The 20,388-nt window shown below is 39.9% G+C and overlaps 2 protein-coding genes across 2 annotated transcripts; both read right to left on the minus strand.

The window, feature by feature from the left end:
• Nucleotides 1–215: 215 nt before the first annotated feature.
• Nucleotides 216–11,832, minus strand: LOC121377378. The gene is made up of 3 exons (XM_041505354.1): nt 11,678–11,832; nt 8,338–9,276; nt 216–797 (listed from the first exon to the last, which is right to left on the minus strand). The coding sequence occupies exons 1-2, from the start codon at nt 11,718–11,720 to the stop codon at nt 8,345–8,347; spliced, it is 975 nt and encodes a 324-aa protein (XP_041361288.1). The 5' UTR covers nt 11,721–11,832; the 3' UTR covers nt 216–797; nt 8,338–8,344.
• Nucleotides 11,833–18,205: 6,373 nt separating this feature from the next.
• On the minus strand, nt 18,206–18,604 carry LOC121377995 (classical arabinogalactan protein 9-like). Its single transcript, XM_041506092.1, has one exon. The coding sequence runs from the start codon at nt 18,602–18,604 to the stop codon at nt 18,206–18,208; it is 399 nt and encodes a 132-aa protein (XP_041362026.1).
• Nucleotides 18,605–20,388: the final 1,784 nt, after the last annotated feature.

A 20,388-nucleotide genomic window follows, 5' to 3' on the forward strand; every position in this document is an offset into this window, starting at 1 on the left:
TAAAATGTTTTGGATCATACAGTAACTAGGTTTGGTATTCCAAATGAATGTAATTTCCATTTATAATGCATATTTAGAGAAACAAGGCCCCCTAAATCCGTGATTGAGCTCCTTTAAGCTTATCGTTATAGGTGTGACGAATTATTATGAGAAGGCTATAGCAATAATATTATTATAATCAATTACAACAGCCAAGAAGAGAAAAGAAAGCACTGTAAATATACATCTACATGTAAAATAGGTGTAAACATTTATTACAAGTAAACTAAAAATTAAAAGATTAACACGAATGCGCCTGTACGTTATACATATTATTTGTAAGCATTATTTTGTGAATAAAGATACAAAATACACTACCATTTGTATAGCCCGCTAGTCAGGATCAATGGTGGGCATGGATGGTCACTAAAATCCGTAAATACAATTAAGCAATATCAAATTATTTCTCCACCCTGGTCTAACTCACCCATTCAACATGTTTTAGATCTAATTTAATGCAAATAGTTCTTAATATACTAAATATATTAACCTTTTCTAAAACAATAAGTGCTGCCCATTTCCTTTTCATAATCTTTCTATTATTTTAGTACTTTGATCAAAACTACTTCAGACGAATGTGAATTGGTGTTTTATATAAATAAAAAAATGTAAATGTACACAAATGTCTGTACAGATATATTATTCAACAGTGCATGCATTGCTTCCGTTTATTTAACTAACGTAATTGTTTGTATGTCATTATAATACACTTTAAGATAGCTTTCCAAGGCACCCATTCATTAACTTCCGGCATGTAACTGAAAATAAACAAATTAAATTAGATTAAAATGACATGTAATTTTTTTTTTTTTTAAATGGTGAAATACACTGTTTATATCTAAACAATATTTAACGTTATCCAACCATTTTACATATGATATAAATATGCATCTGGTGATTGAAGTAATGTGGTTTAACAATAATAATTTTGTACACTTCCTACACACACACACACACACACACACACACACACACACACACACACACCACACACATACACACACACACACACACACACACACACAGAGAGGGAGAGGGGGATGATAGGATAGAGATAATATATATATATACTACTCAAAAGACGTTAAGGGTCAAAGTAACTTTTTGATCATTTTTGGAAGTATGTTTTTTTTTAGGCCAGATAGGGTTAGAATATTAATCTTTGTGTTGTCATTTGGACTAAAGACATCACATTATTAAGGGACATGCAATCATTGCCCTTATCTTTAGAAACTTTTTAAGTTAACCCAGATTTCCTTTTCATGGATTTGAAGCAAAAACATAGTCAAACTAAACTGACAACCTGCCTCGATACATCCACTGTGACACCTCGTGCACCATTTGCACGTGCTTAGCATGAGTGTAATTCAATGCATGCCAATTTTAGCAATAAAAGGGATGAGCATTTTCCTTTTATCATCACTTTAAATTTGAAGATGGTTCGACGACAACTCAGTTTGCAAGACAGGGGAAGGGCCATTGGCTGGCTACACGATGGACACACTCAAAGATCTGTGGCTCACCATCTAAATGTAAGCCAAAGTGTTATCGGTAGACTCTGGCAGAGGTTCAGGACGACTAATTCTATTCAGATTCGCTCCCGTTCTGGAAGACCACGATCAACAACAGCACGAGAAGACCGTTTCCTGATGATAACGGCGTTGCGACAGCGTTTTGTGACCGCACGGCGTCTGACCAGACTATTAGGAATCGTTTGCGAGACCAAGGTTTGCAATGTCGGCGTCCTGTAGTCCGACCACAGCTACTTGCCCGTCACAGAAGGGCTCGCCTTGATTGGTGCAGACGTCATATCCGGTGGAACCGTGGGCAATGGGCAGAGACATTATTCACAGATGAGTTACGGTACTTGCTCTAGTTCAATGATGGCCGGGCTCGTGTTTACCGTCGTCAAGGAGAAATATTTGCTGATGTTAACGTTGTTCAACATCTACCATTTGGAGGAGGAAGTGTAATGGTGTGGGCGGGCATATCCATGAATCACAGAACCCCTCTGTACATCATTAATGGAAATTTGACTGGTCAGCGTTATCTCAACGAGATTGTTCAACCGTTTGTAATTCCACTTCTACAGCGGATTGGACCAGGAGCTTGGTTCCAGGACAACGCAAGACCTCATCGTGCCAGGGTGATGACCGACTTCCTGCAGCAGCAGAACGTTCAGCACATGGATTGGCCTGCATATTCACCAGACTTGTCACCCATTGAGTATACGTGGGATGAACTAGGGCGGCGAGTTCGATCACATCACGTCCCTGCCGTCAACCTCCTGCAACTGGCTCAGCAATTAGGCCAACAAAAAAAATAGGTGTGTTTCCGGTTGTATCCCCCAAAACATTAGGGTAGGTAGGTAGGTTTTTGTTTTGTTTTTTTTAATTGAATACTATCATAATAATAATAATAATTATTATTATTATTATTTATCATCATTATCATTATTGCTATTGTTGTTGTCGTTGTTGTAGTAGTAGTATTGGTATGCACTGTTTGTGTATTTCCTTAAATTAATGGGACATTTGTATTAATTTCGTTGTTCTTAATTTAAATACTTTATGCAAACATTTGAGATGCATTAATAATAAGACCTGTTGATTTAAGTGAAGACAAGAATTAAGCTGAATTGATACGATTATAATTAATCGAAATAACCTGGCTGTACCAAGGCTATGTTCGTACATTCGGTTACTTCCGTGACCGACCAAGCTGTTCGGTGGTAGCTAATCAGGGGAAGGAACTCTATTACAAAAGCTTTTCCATAATTTCTCGATGTTTTTCGGAAGGGAATTAGGGCCTACATGTGCAAAATGTATCGTATAATAATAGTACGTAAACAATGTGCAAGGAAGGAAATACTCTTGTTTGGTCATGTTGCCCTCTTTTATTTTTTACTTCTTTTTTTTTTTTTTTTTTTTTTTTTTTTTTTTTTCAGTTCTGAGTTTATTAAGAGAAAAAAAATTAGGGTCGGGGGGGGGGGGGGGTGGGGGGGTAAAACTAGGGACGGTCGGTCGACTGGAAACACACCTATTTTTTTTTTTTTGGCCTTAGTTGCAGAATGGCAAGCGATTCCTCAACGTTATTTCCAACGCCTGGTTAACAGCATGCACCAACGTTGTCAAGAATGTGTGAATGCTAGTTACTGACGCTTCTACTACATGTGTGAACATCATTTTTGGGGGTGCATGACTTTCTCCATCTGGGTAGTAAACTAGTTTCCAAGCAAAGGTTTTTTGTTTTGTGTTTTCTGTTCTTGAGACATCAAATAAATAATTTGTCATTAGTCGTCACAATTTTAGCATATTAGCTTATTTTTATTTGCACAAATATGTTTCACCCTTAACTTCTTTTGAGTAGATATATATATAATCTATATCTATATCTGAACAAAATAAGAAACTTCCGCTAACTTTGCTTGAACATAACATAACATAACCGGGGGAATAATTGTTATATATGCGTTTAAAGAGTGTTCCAAACTTCCATGATGCATCGTTTGGTGCAAAAAACATGGCCATAGGTTAACAGAAACTGGAGAAATTTTGACCAAGTGTGGTAGGGGTTAAAACAAAACCCACCCACTTAATAACGGGTATGACCACCTCTTGAATTGACCACTGCAGTGCATCGCAGGCGCATAGAATTGACTAAAGTGTTGATTTCTGCCTGTGGAATATTGTTCCATTCCTGAATGAGCGCTTGACGAAGTTCGTTGACGTTAGCGGGTGGGTTGGGACGTCGCCTTAATCGTCTGTCCAGACTATCCCAGACATGCTCGATGGGGTTGAGATCAGGACTTTTAGCGGGCTAGTCATCAATGAAATCAATGTTATTTGTCCTAAGAAAATGTACAGTGTCCCTAGCTGTATGAGAGGTGGCATTATCATGCTGAAAAATCGAGATGTTGGCGTTGTTATGGAACAGAGGAATGACGTGATGAGCGAGAATGTCATCGCGGTAACGTTGAGCATTTAAATTGCCATCAATGACGACTAGTGGTGAACGATAACCATGGCTGCCCAGACCATGACACAACCCCCACCCCCGAAACGAACTCGTTCAAGAACACAACAGTCAGCATAGCGTTCATTTCTCCTACGGTAGACGCGCACCCTGCCATCACCACGTTGTAAAGAAAATCTGGATTCATCCGAAAAAAGAACGGTATTCCAGCGTCGTCGTATCCAACGAGTGTGTACACGTGCCCAATTAAGACGATTTAGACGATGACGTTGCGTTAAAACGCATCCGACGTAAGGACGTCGTGCATGTAAACCGTTCCCCCGCAGACGATCACGAACAGTTTGCCCACTGATTCGGTTATTATGAAGCCCAGGTGTGTTAGCAGCAGTAGCAGTGGCAGTTTGGAATCGATTGCGCAAATGCGTGTTCATGATATAGCGGTCTTGACGATGATGATGATAACTAGTTTAACGTGCCCATATACCACTAGGCTTTCGAACACGCCCATCCCGAGTCCGACCTCCGATAAGATCGGTGGCCTGACTCGGGATAGAGGAGGGGGGGGGGGGGGGGGGGGCAGAATTTTAAAAATAGCAATTAGTAAAAAAGAAAAAGGTTACAAGACAAAAAAAATAAAAATTGACTGCTCGGCCGAATATTTACATAATTTGGAGCATTTTAGAAGGACAGTCCAAAACTAAATAAGAGAAATAAGAGAGGATCGGACTATTTAATAATATCAAAAAAAAGAAAAGAAGTAATTTCGACATAAAATTTTGAACGCAGATCTAAAAGTTTAAAGTCCGATCGATATGTCCACGCGAGTGGCCTCGTTAAGGCCGTTTGGGTGCACAGCTTAAAGGGACGAGATGGGTTGCATCCCGTCAAGAAAACCCCTAGATTGACAGTCGATAGACGTTGAAGGTTTAGTGCTGTGCTGAAATACAGATCTTGAGAAGCCGGATCCGTCTGAACGAGAGAGAGTATCAGACTAGGGTATAGTCCAGTCGTCATGGGTTGGTATAGTGGTGCGGACGGGCCCGACTCCGGGGGATACGAGATGGTATCACTATAAAGCAAGGTAAAGTCTAGAAAAAGAGTAGTAGGGGCCGACCCCGCTTCCTATTTCTTCTTAGAGTGGGGCGGTCAATCTTCCAGTGCTGCTAGGACAGGCTCGGACATGTAGAGACTAAACGCGAACAACCGTGGCGTTCTAAAGATTGGCCGTCATACGAGTCACGAAAAAAACCTAGTCGACAGTCGGACGGAGAAATGACGTGGAGGCAAGGAATCTCGCTAAAGAAGAATCCATCCCGGTGGTGCAGACTGTCGAAACGAGAAGCGTTCCAGCGTTCAATCGGTTCCAATGGCCGCATACATCCCAGTAGTAAACCTCATTTCGCTGACAAAAACAACAAAATGAAGGACCCCAAGTCGAGCACACGAAAGCACGTGCAGTGTGCACAAGCGAAACAAACACATCTTACCGCGTGGAGCTCCAGACTGGGAATGGCGGTCTTGACCACGCGTTGTAACACGAGGACGTCCACGACGTGGCAAGTCGTTGGTGCTTCCTGTCGTTCGAAATCTTACGCGAAGATTTCGTATCGCTCGACTAGAACTCCCAACATGCCTTGCAACGTCTTCTGTCAACATGCCAGCATCAAGCATGCCAATCGCCCGTTCGCGTAAATTATTGGGTATTCTTGGCATACTAAAAATGCTACAATGTAAAAAACGTTAATTTTTTTTTACAAATTTTTAAGCGTTTTCGTTCACTTGACAACAATGTCAGTAAGACAAGTAAAACAAATTGACCGAATACTACTCGGGACATGTCGAACCATGCATGCACGTGCAAATTGAATTTCACGTTGTCGACGATTAACAGTGCAAAAATAATCGATAAAATTCATGAATCTTGATAATACAGCTCAAGGCTAATACTACCTATATAATTTCATTACACAATGAATTCTTTAACACAACAAATACTATATGTACAAATCGGAAGTTTCTTTTTTTTGTTCAGAATCTCTCTCTCTCTCTCTCTCTCTCTCTCTCTCTCTCTCTCTCTCTCTCTCTCTCTCTCTCTCTCTCTCTCTCTCTCTCTCTCTCTCTGTGTGTGTGTGTGTGTGTATATATATATATATATATATATATATATATATATATATATATATATATATATATATATATATATACTACTCAAAAGAATTTAAGGGTCAGACGATATTTTTCGACATTATTTTCTGAATGTCAATTATATTAGCTAGACCATAATGTCACGCATGGTATTGTTCCATTTTGACGAAAGTGGGTCTAAGCAACCCATAAATTAATTAAAATCCACTGTCATTGACACTGTCGACTAGTTCTAATGGCGAAAACATGCTTACATGTGCACGTAAATTAGGGCGAAAGCGAAAGGTCTGCTAAGTGCCCATAACTTGCTTTTTCACAAAGCGCTTCATTTGCACGCTTTGCACGTGTATTCCATGTTCCCAATGCTGAATTTCCGTATAATTGGAGCTTGCGTTCGTGTACGGTGCACACTCCAAATTCGACAATGGTACGACTTCAACTGACTATCGAAGATCGAGGAAGGGCTATTGCTTGGCAATACGCAAAGAAATGTTGCTCTGAGACTTGGTGTCAGTCAGAGTGTCGTTGGCCGACTGTGGCAACGGTACCAAGCAACGAATTCTGTTGAAATCGTCCACGTTCGGGAAGACCCCGAAGCACTACAAATAGAGAGGACCGCTACATCACCAATATGGCGCTACGTCAACGCACAACCACTGCACGCCGATTACGTGACAATCTGCGGACTGCGACTGGAACCCGAGTGTCTGATCAAACCATACGCAATCGTCTGAGAGCCAATAATCTACGCTGCCGTCGCCAGGCTGTTCGACCACCACTCCTACCACGTCACAGAACGGCCAGACGTCACTGGTGCACGCTTCATCTGCGGTGGCAACGTGTTCAGTGGGGTCGAGTGATGTTCAGGTTTAGTCTCCAGTTCAACGACGGTCGGGTTCGTGTCTACAGACGTCCTGGGGAGCGCTTCGCTGACGTTAACGTTAGACAACGTCACCGTTTCGGTGGTGGCAGCGTCATGGTGTGGGGCGGCATCTCTATCCACCACAGGACCCCCCTCTATGTGGTGGATGGCAGTCTGAATGAAATCCGCTATCTGAATGAGATTATCCGGCCGTTGGTTCTCCCAGGCCTTCAGCAGATTGGCGGCGGGGCAGTTCTGCAGGATGACAATGCCAGACCCCACCGCGCCAGGGTGGTAACGGACTTTCTCAGACAGCAAGGTATCGCCAGGATGGATTGGCCAGCATATTCGCCTGACTTGGCCCCAATAGAGCACGCCTGGGACGAATTAGGCAGGAGAGTTCGGGATAACCATGCCCCTCCGGCCAACCTTCATGATCTGGGTCAACTTCTTATGGCAGAGTGGCAGGCCATTCCCCAAGAGTTCTTCAGACGTCTGATCAACAGCATGAGGCAACGATGTGTCGAGTGTATTCGCGCCAGGGGTGGATTCACACACTATTAAACGAATGTTCTAATGTGTAAAATCCATGTTTGACAACCTTCAACTTTGACAGCATGTCATGTGACTTTCTTCTATACAGTGACGTTTATTTGTGGTTTTTTGTAAATATGGAACAATAAAAAAAAAAATTGGTGTAGTTTACATCATCAATCTAATACACTCTGAAACTTATTTGGTTATACATTTTTGACCCTTAAATTCTTTTGAGTAGTATATATATATATATATATATATATATATATATATATATATATATAGCTCATGACAACTGAAAACTATTTCAGTCGGGACATAAATTTGATAACTGGTAACTTTATTATCCTCTATATAAGAAAATAAGAATTCAGCACACCATGTAGGTAAATTGCATATAAAAGATGCCTTGCTGCTAATCGAAAAGAGCAGCCCATGAAGTGGCGACAGCGGGTTTCCTCTCTCAATATCTGTGTGGTCCTTAACCATATTTCTGACGCCATATAACCGTAAATACAATGTGTTGAGTACGTCGTTAAATAAAACATTTCTTTCTTTTTCCATGTAGGTAAATATAGAAGAAAAAACCCACTCGCGAATTTTAACGTTCCATTTCTTGAGTTTATAAATATAGCTAAAATATCTGGGTAATATTTTTTCAACTATACTAAATAGTTTTTATTCATTTAATGTTTCCATTCATAAGTCAGATTAGACATATCAGATATTGAGTTCTACCACATATACGATAGCTCTCGCTAATTATTCTCTAAATATACCTGAAGATTATTCTGTGAATAATTCTTTGTTCCTAGCTATGGACTTCTTCACCATTCGCTGAACCTGTGAAATATCGAGTGTGTCCTCAACACACTCATAGACGTCAGTGTGAGCAACGTCTGAGACGCAGGCGGCACCACTTGTTGGAGCTGAAGCCACGTCAGACAGAGAGGACATTTTGGAAATAGCTTTAACTGTGTCATTAACTGGACCCATTCCCATTGCGTTTCTGGTCAACTTCTTCGCCTTGTAACCTTTTTCGGCCATCTTGGAATGGATCTTAGATGCAATTTCCTCTTCATCGTAATTCTCCTCACTTGTAATCTCTTCCATAACTTCTTCATTAATTTCGTCCATCCACTTATCAAGAGAGAGCTCTTCTTTTGCTCCTCCAATTATAATTTGAGTCAGTGCCTGTGCTCCGGCCAGTGGAACATACTGACCCCCAGTAGCATAAGCTAATCCCATGAAAAACTCTTTGTGTGGCACTAGAGCTGGTTCACACCCCACAACATAGAGTGTTATCATCATTCCTGCAAGCTTTCGAACAACTGCTAGTGGATCAAGACCTGCAGGACATCCATTGGGGAAACCATCACCAGATTGTTTCAGCCCGTGTGGCGGAGCATCTGATATTAAGATGGCTATCTTTGTAGACCTAGGTCGCCAGTTCAGTTTAAGAAGATCATTAAGTCCGTCTGCTACAGCTTCTGGCGTGTCTCCACCACCCTGTGCCGAACACTCCTGTAGCCAACTCTTCATTTGTCTAACTGTGTTTGTAAAGTCGTGGTATCTGGTTACGAATGTATTATCCTGTGGAGGGTGGTCTCGGTATTCGATCAATGCCAAACGAACATCAATACTCTCCTCTGCGACAAGTGCTTCAACGATTTTTTCAATGTTCTCTCTTGCTGTATTTATGTAGGAAGCCATGCTGCCTGGACAAAACAGAAAATGAATATATATATATATATATATATATATATATATATATATATATATATATATATATACACACACACATACACACCAACATGCACAGGTACATGAAAATACAAACGCACATACATATACAGACATAACTGAATGCATCCATACATACATCCATACATACATCGGCACATACATACATATACTCAACCAAAAAAGAAATTATGCATGTAATCAATATTCATTTATTTCATAAATCGGACGACATTGATGGCAGAAATTATGGAATTAGATAACCACACCATTTAGAAGGTGTGTATGCAGTAATTTCTCAAGTTACGCACGTGTTTGCTACTAATGGACCATTACAGTGACCACCCCATGAAACAAAAATGTCAACAATTAAAGAAGGTTTAGAATTAAAGTATCCAACATCGTGACTGCTCCTGCATTGATGCAGGCTTGACATCGGCGTCTCATGGAATGAATGGTCCTGTTCACGAACTAAGCGGGAATGTTTCTCCACTCCTACTCAAGGGCCTGCTTCAGCTGTTGAAGATTCAATGGCTGTGGGTCTCTACTGTGAACGCGTCTCCCTAGTTCATCCTACAAGTGATCTATGGGATTGAGGTCTGGCGACACTGCTAGCCAGGGTAACAAGTCCACATGGTGTAGGGCCAGAAACGCAGTACACACTCTGGCAACATGCGGTCGAGCATTGTCTTGTTGGAACAGCATGTGTAGAGGCTGTGCCATGTATGGAATTACGACGGGAGCAAGATTTGTCCCGGTAGCCAACACCTGTGAGGTTTCCATCAATGGCATGTAGATCAGTTACACCTAGCCCGGATAATCCCGCCCACGCCATTACACTGCCTCCCCCGTATCTGTCGACCTCAATCACACAACAGTCCCAGTGCCTCTCGCCTCGTCTGCGAGACATTCTGATACGCCCATCAGCAACTCTCAAGTTGAATCGCGATTAATCAGTATAGAGGACATTTCTCCATTGATTCCTTTACCATTGGATCCATCGTCGTGTCCATTGCAGACGGAATTGACGATGGTGTGGGGTAAGAATATGTCTTCTCGCAGGTTGGCGTGGCCGGATGTTGTAGGCTCGCAGACGGTTCCCGACTATCTCAGCATGAATGCGGAACTGCCTGCTTGAAACCGGTTCCGGAGTGGTGGTTCAGATATACCAGTCCTGCGCAATCGACGTAACTAGTGGACGGCCGATCTGGGGGCGGTCATAGGTGGATCCAGTAGCCTGCAAACGATTGTTCAGTTTCTGTATAGTGAATCTGGTTGCACCAAAACGTCTGGCAACGTCACTGACACTGCGCCCAGCATCAAGCATCCCAACTGCTCTGACGGTCATTTTATGATAGGCGTGGCATTATGAAACAGTATTTTATAGGCTTTATTTATTGGTTTTTCGAAGGTGTGCACTCATGAGAATACTCTTGTGAAATATCGGGTGTATGCATGCCCAACAACTGGCCCACAGCGTGAAAATAATGTTTTCAGTCTTGACGTCACTCCGTCACGTGACATGTGGCAATCCGAAACGATATGCACGTGTGTCACATACGCACATTGGTTTTCGATTGTGGTGAAATGGCACACTAAAAAAATATGCAAGATTTCAAAATGCATACTTTCTTTTTTGGTTGAGTATACATACATACATACATGTACATGCATGCATATGTACGTGCGTACGTACATACATACATAGTGTGTGTGTGTGTGTGTGTGTGTGTATGTGTATGTGTCTGTGTGTGTGTGTGTGTGTGTGTGTGTGTGTGTGTGTGTGGTGTGTGTGTGTGTACCAACAAGCTTGAGTGCTTTTAATGAACAGTTGCGTATGAATTATTTTATTTTTAAGAATGCGGAAGTCAAAACCAAAACAGAAAGTGAAAGTAGTATTTTCCACGAAATATAAGGAAGCTAACCACTGTTTGCAATTTTTTAAACACCAATATTGAATGCTCAGTTTAAAATACAATCATGCCAATGAAGAATATATCAGCAAAAAATGGCTGGCAACTTAAAACTATTCTGCCATATTCAGTATTTTGTCTTGGCCCACTATAGCATAGAACAGTTTGACTAGTACAGGCCCTACAGTTAATTATTTTATTGTTGACATTTTCTCTTCTTTATTATTATTTGTCTCACATCCTTTACTTATTTTCCTCGCCACTTATCTTTATTGAAACAGTGTTGCTGGTGTCATTATAATTAGTATACTAGTATTAAAAAATAATAATTAAAAAAATAAATAAAGGATGCGTATAAACTAGGCCTACATGTTTGTTTTATGGAGAAAGAAAAAAAAGGTCAACACGGAAAAGCGTACGATACTCCACACTGTACCTTTATAATGAAATCAGTTATACTTACCAGTGCAGTCCATAACAAAAGCCATATCAAGCGTTGCAGCCATAGTGACAATCGAGCGTATGTGTGTTGTCTACTTGTATATTACTCCTATTAGTATCAGCCTTCCTCTTCAGATTTATAATCGATCACGCGACCTGCTCACGACTCGCGAGTAATGTAAGCGTCATCTATGCTTGTCCGGTATCTAAAGGAAAGGCATATTTGTTCAGGGCCGGAATTAGGAAATTTCAGGGAGGGGGTGCAATGTCTTAAAGGAATGCCTACCGATTTAGGAAGGGGTGCAAAGCTTTAAAAGAGCACCTACAATATTCAAAAGTGCACCAGCATGCATTATATATGGCACCATCCCCCATCCCCCCACCCCGCACACACCATCACAACAGCATGCCGACCAAAATATTATATCTTCGTCACTAAAACAAAATAAAACCTTTACATATTGATGCATTCCTGGGGAATTTTCTATTTGGGTGAGAATGAAAGAAATGTTTTATTTAATGACCCACTCGACACATTTTATTTACGGTTATATGGCGTCAGACATATGGTTAAGGACCACACAGATATTGAAAGAGGAAACCCGCTGTCGCCACATCATGGGCTATTCTTTTCGATTAGCAGCAAGGGTTCTTTTATATGCACCATCTCACAGACAGGGTAGTACATACCACGGCCTTTGATATACCAGTCGTGGTGCACTGTCTGGAACGAGAAATAGCCCAATGGGCCCACCGACGAGGATCAAAAATTCAGGTGATAGTGCATGCACAAGTTCAAAAACGTTTTATGATTTTTCCAACAACAACAAAAAAAGTATTTTGTCATCACTTTTTAATAGTGGAAATGGATTTTTTTTTTTTTTTTAAACCTTCTGCTTACAAGTATTCTTAGGTAGGGGCGGCTGCCGAATTTCTCTAAGGATGGGGCGAGAGGACAATCGAATGCACTAAAGACTGTTAGGATATCTGAAACAAGATGGCCGCTGTCGACAGAACAGAACTTTATTACAGTCGGGCCGTTCCACAACGGCGTTAGAGGAACATACATAATAAATTGAATAACAATGACAAGATGGTTTACAGGAGGATGAAATAATAAAATATAACAATACATAATACATGTATTTACTTGTATATGATATTAATTAATAACTGTAACAGTAGTAGTCGTAGTCGTAGTAGTAGTCGTCGTAGTAGTCGTAGTAGTAATAATAATGGTAGTAGTAGTAGTAGTAGTGGTAGTAATATAATAATAATAATAATAATAATAATAATAATAATAGTAGTAGTACTACTACTACTACTACTACTACTACTACTACTACCAACATTATACTATAACAGGTTAATTGGCGAGATCAGAGGTCACAGCTTGGGGAAAACACGTGAATGTTCTCTCCTACAAAAGTGTTATTTTTGACTGAAACAAGGATTGATTACAAAGAAACATTTTATATCAAAAGATTTGTGATTCTAGGCTTCCAGAAGGATTCTGGTGATTTCATGAAATAACTTTATTTTTCTGATTTTAATCATCTTCTTGTGTTAAGAAAGACAAGTCTTGTGCTAACTGATACAAAACCGAAGCCAAACCCTTGGCCGCTGAGCACTGTTCACAGCTTATAGTAATGTACTTGATGCCTGATTGTTGTTGAGAATGTGCGGTGTAAAGGTAGCTTGGAATACAAGAGGATGAGTGTCGTAAATGAATGTTAAGTAGTGATTCGAGTGAAGCTTCACCGAATGCAAATTTAACCCAGGAACTTCAATTCAATTCTTTATTACCGTAAGCATTTGCTTATTGGTACAAACAACACACAACACACAATCATAATGCATGAGTAATCAATTGTGACAGAAAAAGTATGGAGAATATAAATAGACATTTGGAGCATGATATATTAATAAATTATCTAATTACAAAAGTTCTGTACTTAACAGCTTTGACCAAATATTTTTCCACGAGCATGAATTTCTGAAGGCGTAATTATTTTCTATTGTTAAAATATTTAATGACAGCATTGTGCTTCTTTTTAATATTTTCAGTCCACTAGGATGTAAATCCTAAAAGTTACAGATTTCACACTTAAATTACACTTTTGGTCATATTCATGTAATATACATGTACTAGTCATGTCATATCAATAGGAAATATACAGGGTGTTTTCTGTCCTACCCTATATAAAGATAAAAAATCTGGTTTGTGCCCCCCCCCCCCCCCAACACACACACACACACACACACACACTTGAGACTACTAGAGATTGTGCACACCCTCAAAATATGGTTCCTACGAGCCTGTATATGGAACAAAGTGATCTAAAGTATTGTCGTGTTCATTGGGAAATACTCTGCAAATCGCTAATTTTACATTTAATACTTATTCAATATCCGTTTACTTTGTATACACATAAAACAAACCTAAACCCCGGCATATTCATTGTGTGTACATGAAAATTAACCTAAACCCCAGCATATTCACATCAGTTCTATTATTCAAACTAAAAGAACAATTACATTTAATATTCCTGCGACATTAAGTTATGGAGTTTCTTAATCGATCACCATATCAGTAAAGCCCAACTTGAGGTCATGCAGACTATCCACGTATGCGTAGTGGTGGTATAGCACCCTGCAAGGGGTTGGATGCAGGGTCCGTGGGCATAGAAGTCAGGGTGATGAGTGAGGGGCTGAAGAGACTATTTTTAACAGGACTGGTAGACTATTTTTAACAGGGGTGGTACATTGTAGATATTAGGGACAGCTCAGTGGTGTATGGTGTCCGTGATGTTGCGATAGCTACAGACTGTAAATGTAAGAATAGAGGAGGTTGCACATCCCAATCTACAGGATGAAGCGCCCCCGTAAGGTTTGTCTGGGAAGTGTGTGTGTAAAGGGGGGGGGGGGGGGGGGGGGGGGACAGAAACTAGAGGCTCAGAGGTATAGAGGTCTAAAATTCAATTGTGTGCACCAATTATATAGCGTTGGAAGTAAAACAAGACCATTCGGTCAATATGGCTGGTCATGAGTTGCTAATGGAGGACATCATTGTCTACCTGGTCCGGTTGACTTTGGGAGAGAGAGGCTTTGAGAGTCAGGTGTACCGTGCACGTGACACCCATCAAGGACACTAATTTGTGGGTCTCAATTACAATTATTATTATTTATTTTGTTATTATTATTATTATTATTTTTGTAATTCTGTATAGGCTTATGTTTAAATCCAAAACATTAAGCTGTTTTAAAGGAAAGTAGAGTTCCTTGGTGTGGTAAATAATACAGACGGAATGGAAATAGGACCGGATATATAGCTCTTGGAAAAAATAACCCATTATTTGTGTATATTTTTTTAATCTGGGTACAATTTACACAAAAATTTAAATTTGGAAACATACGCCATCTTGACAAATGGCCGCCATTTTTATCACACGCATTTTTGACTCTCACAACACTCCAATGATAATTTCTAACCATGAGAACAAACGTTACCTTTTCGTGACCACCTACCCAAAAACTAAGCCTCTTTTATGGCTCTGTTTGCAGGACTATTATGCTGATCAACACAATCACCAGTCACATGACATTGTTCATTACATAGGCCTACTACGTAAACGGTTTTGTTTCCTTTAAAGTACAAGTACATTTGTCAACAATACTATCTATATATCATATCATACATTAAATAAATCAAAATTAACCAGTTCACCGACACCCATCACACTTGTGACCCATCAGTGAGCATCTAATCGTAGATTCATAAGCAAAGGGGCGTGGTATGAGTATTGATTAAAATTTCCAACAAAAAACGACTCGATGCATGGACACAAACTTGGCTTTGTGATTAAGTAATCAACAACACTTACACTTTGTGAGCTATTAAATGTATAATCTTCTTTTTTTTTTAATTCTCATACTAAGAAGCATTGTAAAACCATACTGCCTCCTCTCTCGTTTACATTGGAATCGACCTGGTTGCGGTGCTAATTTTGGGAGGGTTTTGGGGTTTGAAACACCTCCCTGCTCAAGCAAATTTAGTTTTATTCAAAATATATTTTCCAAGGAAGCATATGACTCGACCCCGTTATAAATGTCGGTCGCCAGTCTAGACATACCCTCCTAATTCCTGCTAAAATGCCTGCTTACGTATTATTGTTTTAAGATCAATGTGCCATGTATTTGATGTAATAAAATATACCCCCCCCCACCCCCCCCGACATTAATATGTAGTTTGAAAGAGTATACATGGCATTTTATGTGGACCTATGTATGGTGAATATAACTGAAAAAAAAGCCGACAGGGTTCCCGGATAAACACATTTTTCAAAAAGCTTTATTAAATGATACATTAAAAAGTAATAGTTTTGAGATGAATGTGCTTGAAATTTTTAATATCTGCTATGTATTTGATATAATACATATAAAAGTATTAAAAAACAACAACATGGGTATAGGTATTTTATAAATATTAATTCATTTTTAATTTTATGTTGTTTTTTTTATCATTTATTATGGAACGAGAAATGACTTCACAAATCCTTTTCCACATACAAGACTTCCGAGTTTTATTTCCCGCCAATAAGGGCAGATAACAATAACCGCGGTTTTCGAAAAAAAAAGCCTCACAGTCAGACTTTTTCCCTTTAATTCAAAGTGAAGATCATTTCAAAGTAAGTATTTCTTGGTCTTAACATTGGCTTGTGCTTGCACTTGCGTTAATCTTGATGGATCCATGACGTTTCGCCCCCAGTTTGACCTGTTCGCCCCATGTATTATTTTCTCCCCAAGTCGATTCGCCCCCAACTATTTTTCAGTTCGCCCCCAACTATTTGTCAGTTCGCCCCCAACTCCCAATTATTTATTAATTTCATTGTTTCTTTAGAGGCATGTTAAAGTGTGTGTGTGTGTGTGTGTGTGTGTGTGTGTGTGTGTGTGTGTGTGTTTCTTTTCTTAGAGGGGAGGGAACTGACTGGGGGCGAACTGGCTTGGTAAAGAAACGTCTGGTACCCATCTTGATGAACTAGATCTGCCAGGGCCCCGTTCCACGAAGCGACCTTAGCGCTAAGATCACCGTACATGTATAACTACTGTATGCACTTAAGGTGATCTTAGTACTACAATCGCTTCGTGGAACGTGGCCCTCAATCTAATTAAAATTAGCTCCACTATTACATGTAATAGTGCAGGGCCGTACCCTCCGGGGGGGGGGCAGCTGCCCCCCCCCTGAGAATCTTGTCCTTTTTTTTTTTTTTTGTATATATCTCCAGTAATAGCATAGAAATGTTTAATCTTTATAGTATGTTAAAAATTATTTATAAAATTTAGTGCCCCCCCATGGATTTTGGTCAGGGTACGGCCCTGTAGTGGAGCTAATTTTAATTAGATTGCGTGGCCCTGGACCAGCCAGACTGTCGATCATGTTCAAAGATAAATAAATTATAATACAGGGCCATAGCTAACGGAGGTCGGGGGGGGGGGGGGATCCGAAAAAAATTATAGAAACTTAAAGAAAATTATCTTCTTAATCGTATAAGGTGTTTTAAACTATTGACTATTCAGTTCCCCCCCCTCCCCCAACAAAAAATCCTACTCAGTTGTCTCCCCCCCCCCCCAACCAAAAATATTAGCTACGGCCCTGTAATATATATATATATATATATATATATATATATATATATATATATATATAATGTGCATGACATTTTAGAACGAGTCCATTCACGTCACCATTGGTAGGTAAATACCTGCCTACAGTACATGATTGTGAAACTATCATTTCCATGAAACGCTACCGATCCGGATGCTTTTGCCGAATGTCGACCTTCGAGGAAATCAAAACCGAAACTAGAAATATTTTCTAGGAATTGCGAAAAATCATTGCAAGTTGAGTTGTTGTTTTTTAAATGATAGTTTGTTAGAAGTCTGAACTTAAACTTAAAGAGTCTACGCTGGTTGAAAAATTAACACAAACCTGCAAGTAATGTAGCCTAGATTTCTGAAAGTATGTGTTGGGGGGGGGGAGGGGTCCAAATGTGATGACTGATCTCTCCTTTTACACAGAACAGTTAATGTAAACACGTTATCCCTTAAAGGTTATGATTGTTTTTCAAAAAGGGGGGGTCCGGACCTCTGGACCCCCCCCCCCCCGATCCGCTACTGCTGGCTGGTACTATAAAGCAAAACTACCCAAACCGAATTAAGGTATACTCAACCAAACGTACGGGGGGGGGGGGGGGGGGGGGGGGAGCATTTTTGGTCAAAACGTACCAAGCAAAACATACCTTTGTACTTTGATAAAAAAAAGTACTCATGTTTATAAATTATGTATATTGTACTAGCTTTAAATTTACCTTGATGTAGGGATAAATAGCTTAAGTACTCTGTCGTTGGAGAGCTAGCTCAAGTCACCTCTGGCCCTCTCCTTGTTGATATGTTGTAGTGGAGGGCTAAAGGGGACTGTGTGTAACACTTTGGCAGTTGTGTACTGGTTAACAACATGTAAGTTTAATGTCATGACTGGACTTGAGAATAATCAAAAGATTCGCTGGCTGAACTTCGGACAGGCCCCTATGGCACGATCTCTAGTGGTGGTCGGGGGTGGCATGTCACAATCTCTAGTGGTGGTTGGGGGTGGCATGTCACAATCTCTAGTGGTGGTTGGGGGTGGCATGTCACAATCTCTAGTGGTGGTTGGGGGTGGCGTGTCACGTCTAGTGGTGGTCGGGGGTGGCATGTCACAATCTCTAGTGGTGGTTGGGGGTGGCGTGTCACGGTCTCTAGTGGTGGTCGGGGGTGGCATGTCACAATCTTTAGTGGTGGTTGTGGGTGGCGTGTCACGGTCTCTAGTGGTGGTCGGGGGTGGCATGTCACGGTCTCTAGTGGTGGTCGGGGGTGGCATGCCACAATATCTAGTGGTGGTCGGAGGTGGCATGTCGCAATATCTAGTGGTGGTCAGGGGTGGCATGTCACAATATCTAGTGGTGGTTAGGGGTGGCATGTCATGGTCTCTAATGGTGGTCAGGGGTGGCATGTCACAGTCTCTAGTGTTGGTCAGGGGTGGCATATGTCACGGTCTCTAGTGGTGGTTAAGGGTGGCATGTCACAGTCTCTTGCAGTAGCCACAAGACATATTTTTACCTAAGGGCCTAGATACTTAGTATACTTGTTTGAAGTTTGTTGCTAATGAAAATGCTTCGATATTACGAAGAAAATATTCACTAATGAATGACAAACAAATGACAACAAACTGGATGTTGATTGCACAAACCGTGCACAAAACCCCCAAAACGTAACAGAATTTAAAGCCTAATGCAATTAGGGATGTTGACAATCTAGTAAATTCTTCCTTATTTACAATCCCCAATAAATATTACTTTAAACAAAAATATAAAGTGGAATTAAGTTCACAATCCATTTTAAAACCACTGCAGGAGGATCTGAACAAGTGGGCCTACTTTAATACCAATAAATTAAACAATTAACAACATTAAAAAAAGAAAGAAACTTATTTTATTAATTTGAAATAAAGAAAATAGCTGAAACAGTTTTGTTTTGGAGCCATTTACATAGTATGTAACTTCCCCTAGTGCTGGAACAAATCCTCAAATTGGGGCAAAAACTATAGAGTCTCATCTATTAATGTTAACTACTTGGACATCTTTAAATCATTGCATAGATTTATGGTATGTAAATTACCATGGTCACGTGGTTTTTGTGGGTCAGGTGGAAAGGGTCTGCAGTACATGTAGGTATACTGTTCAACAATTATGTACCAGTGGATAGGTAATGGAATACATGTATGTTATGTTTGCATAAACCTGTATGAACATTACCTGCCAGTATTTAACAGCCGTTTATTGCTAAACATTGCAATCATTTAGCGACAAACGTCTGGATAAAAGTAGGCCTGGATTCGACTGATCAGTAGGTGATACTGTTACCCGCTTTTTGTGAGTTTTGTACAGGTGCAAATTTATACCAGTCAGAACAGAACGCATCATTGTCCATATGTAAAATACTGGCAGATAATGTCCATACACAATGGTCGTGTATGTCAAGGTCACAGTAACACAGTGAAATAGAAATCTGTAATTATGGTAGGCCACAAAGGCTTGTTGGTAAATAATACTTGGTTAGGTATAATTATTTCACAATTGCATAACTCCAGTTTTAAACTTTAAACTTCAATTACCTCAAAATATCAAATGTGTCAACTCATAGGTTACACCTCTTCATACAATAAAACCCCTTTAAAACATTTAGAAATTTTAAGTTTATCATGAAATAATGCAATGTGCCATATTGAACTAGCTGGACGTTCCATATGTTGAAAATCAATATGGCAATTAATGAACCACTACCAACATCTTTTTAACTCTGCAAAGCCAACATTACTTTTGCCTACTCTTTATTTGGTTTTGTAGAGCAATTAAATAGAGAATAATACATGAGTGGCCGTTAGATACCATTTTCGAATAGCAAAATATTGTATATTTCAAACCCTGTATTATGTTTAACAGTTTATTCTTTTTAAACGACTAGAAATGTAAATATATAACTGTGCATTAATTCAGAAGATAACGATGGTATATTGCATCATTATAAAAATGTAAATCATGTTTTTATAGTTTTACAATGTTTTTAGTTTTACAATGATGTTTTCTCTCATTTCAGTGTGCGGTTTCAACATGCAAGAAGAGCGGTGTTTGTCCACAT

The sequence above is a fragment of the Gigantopelta aegis genome, chromosome 7 (assembly GCF_016097555.1).
Source record: "Gigantopelta aegis isolate Gae_Host chromosome 7, Gae_host_genome, whole genome shotgun sequence".
NCBI lineage: Eukaryota > Metazoa > Mollusca > Gastropoda > Neomphalida > Peltospiridae > Gigantopelta > Gigantopelta aegis.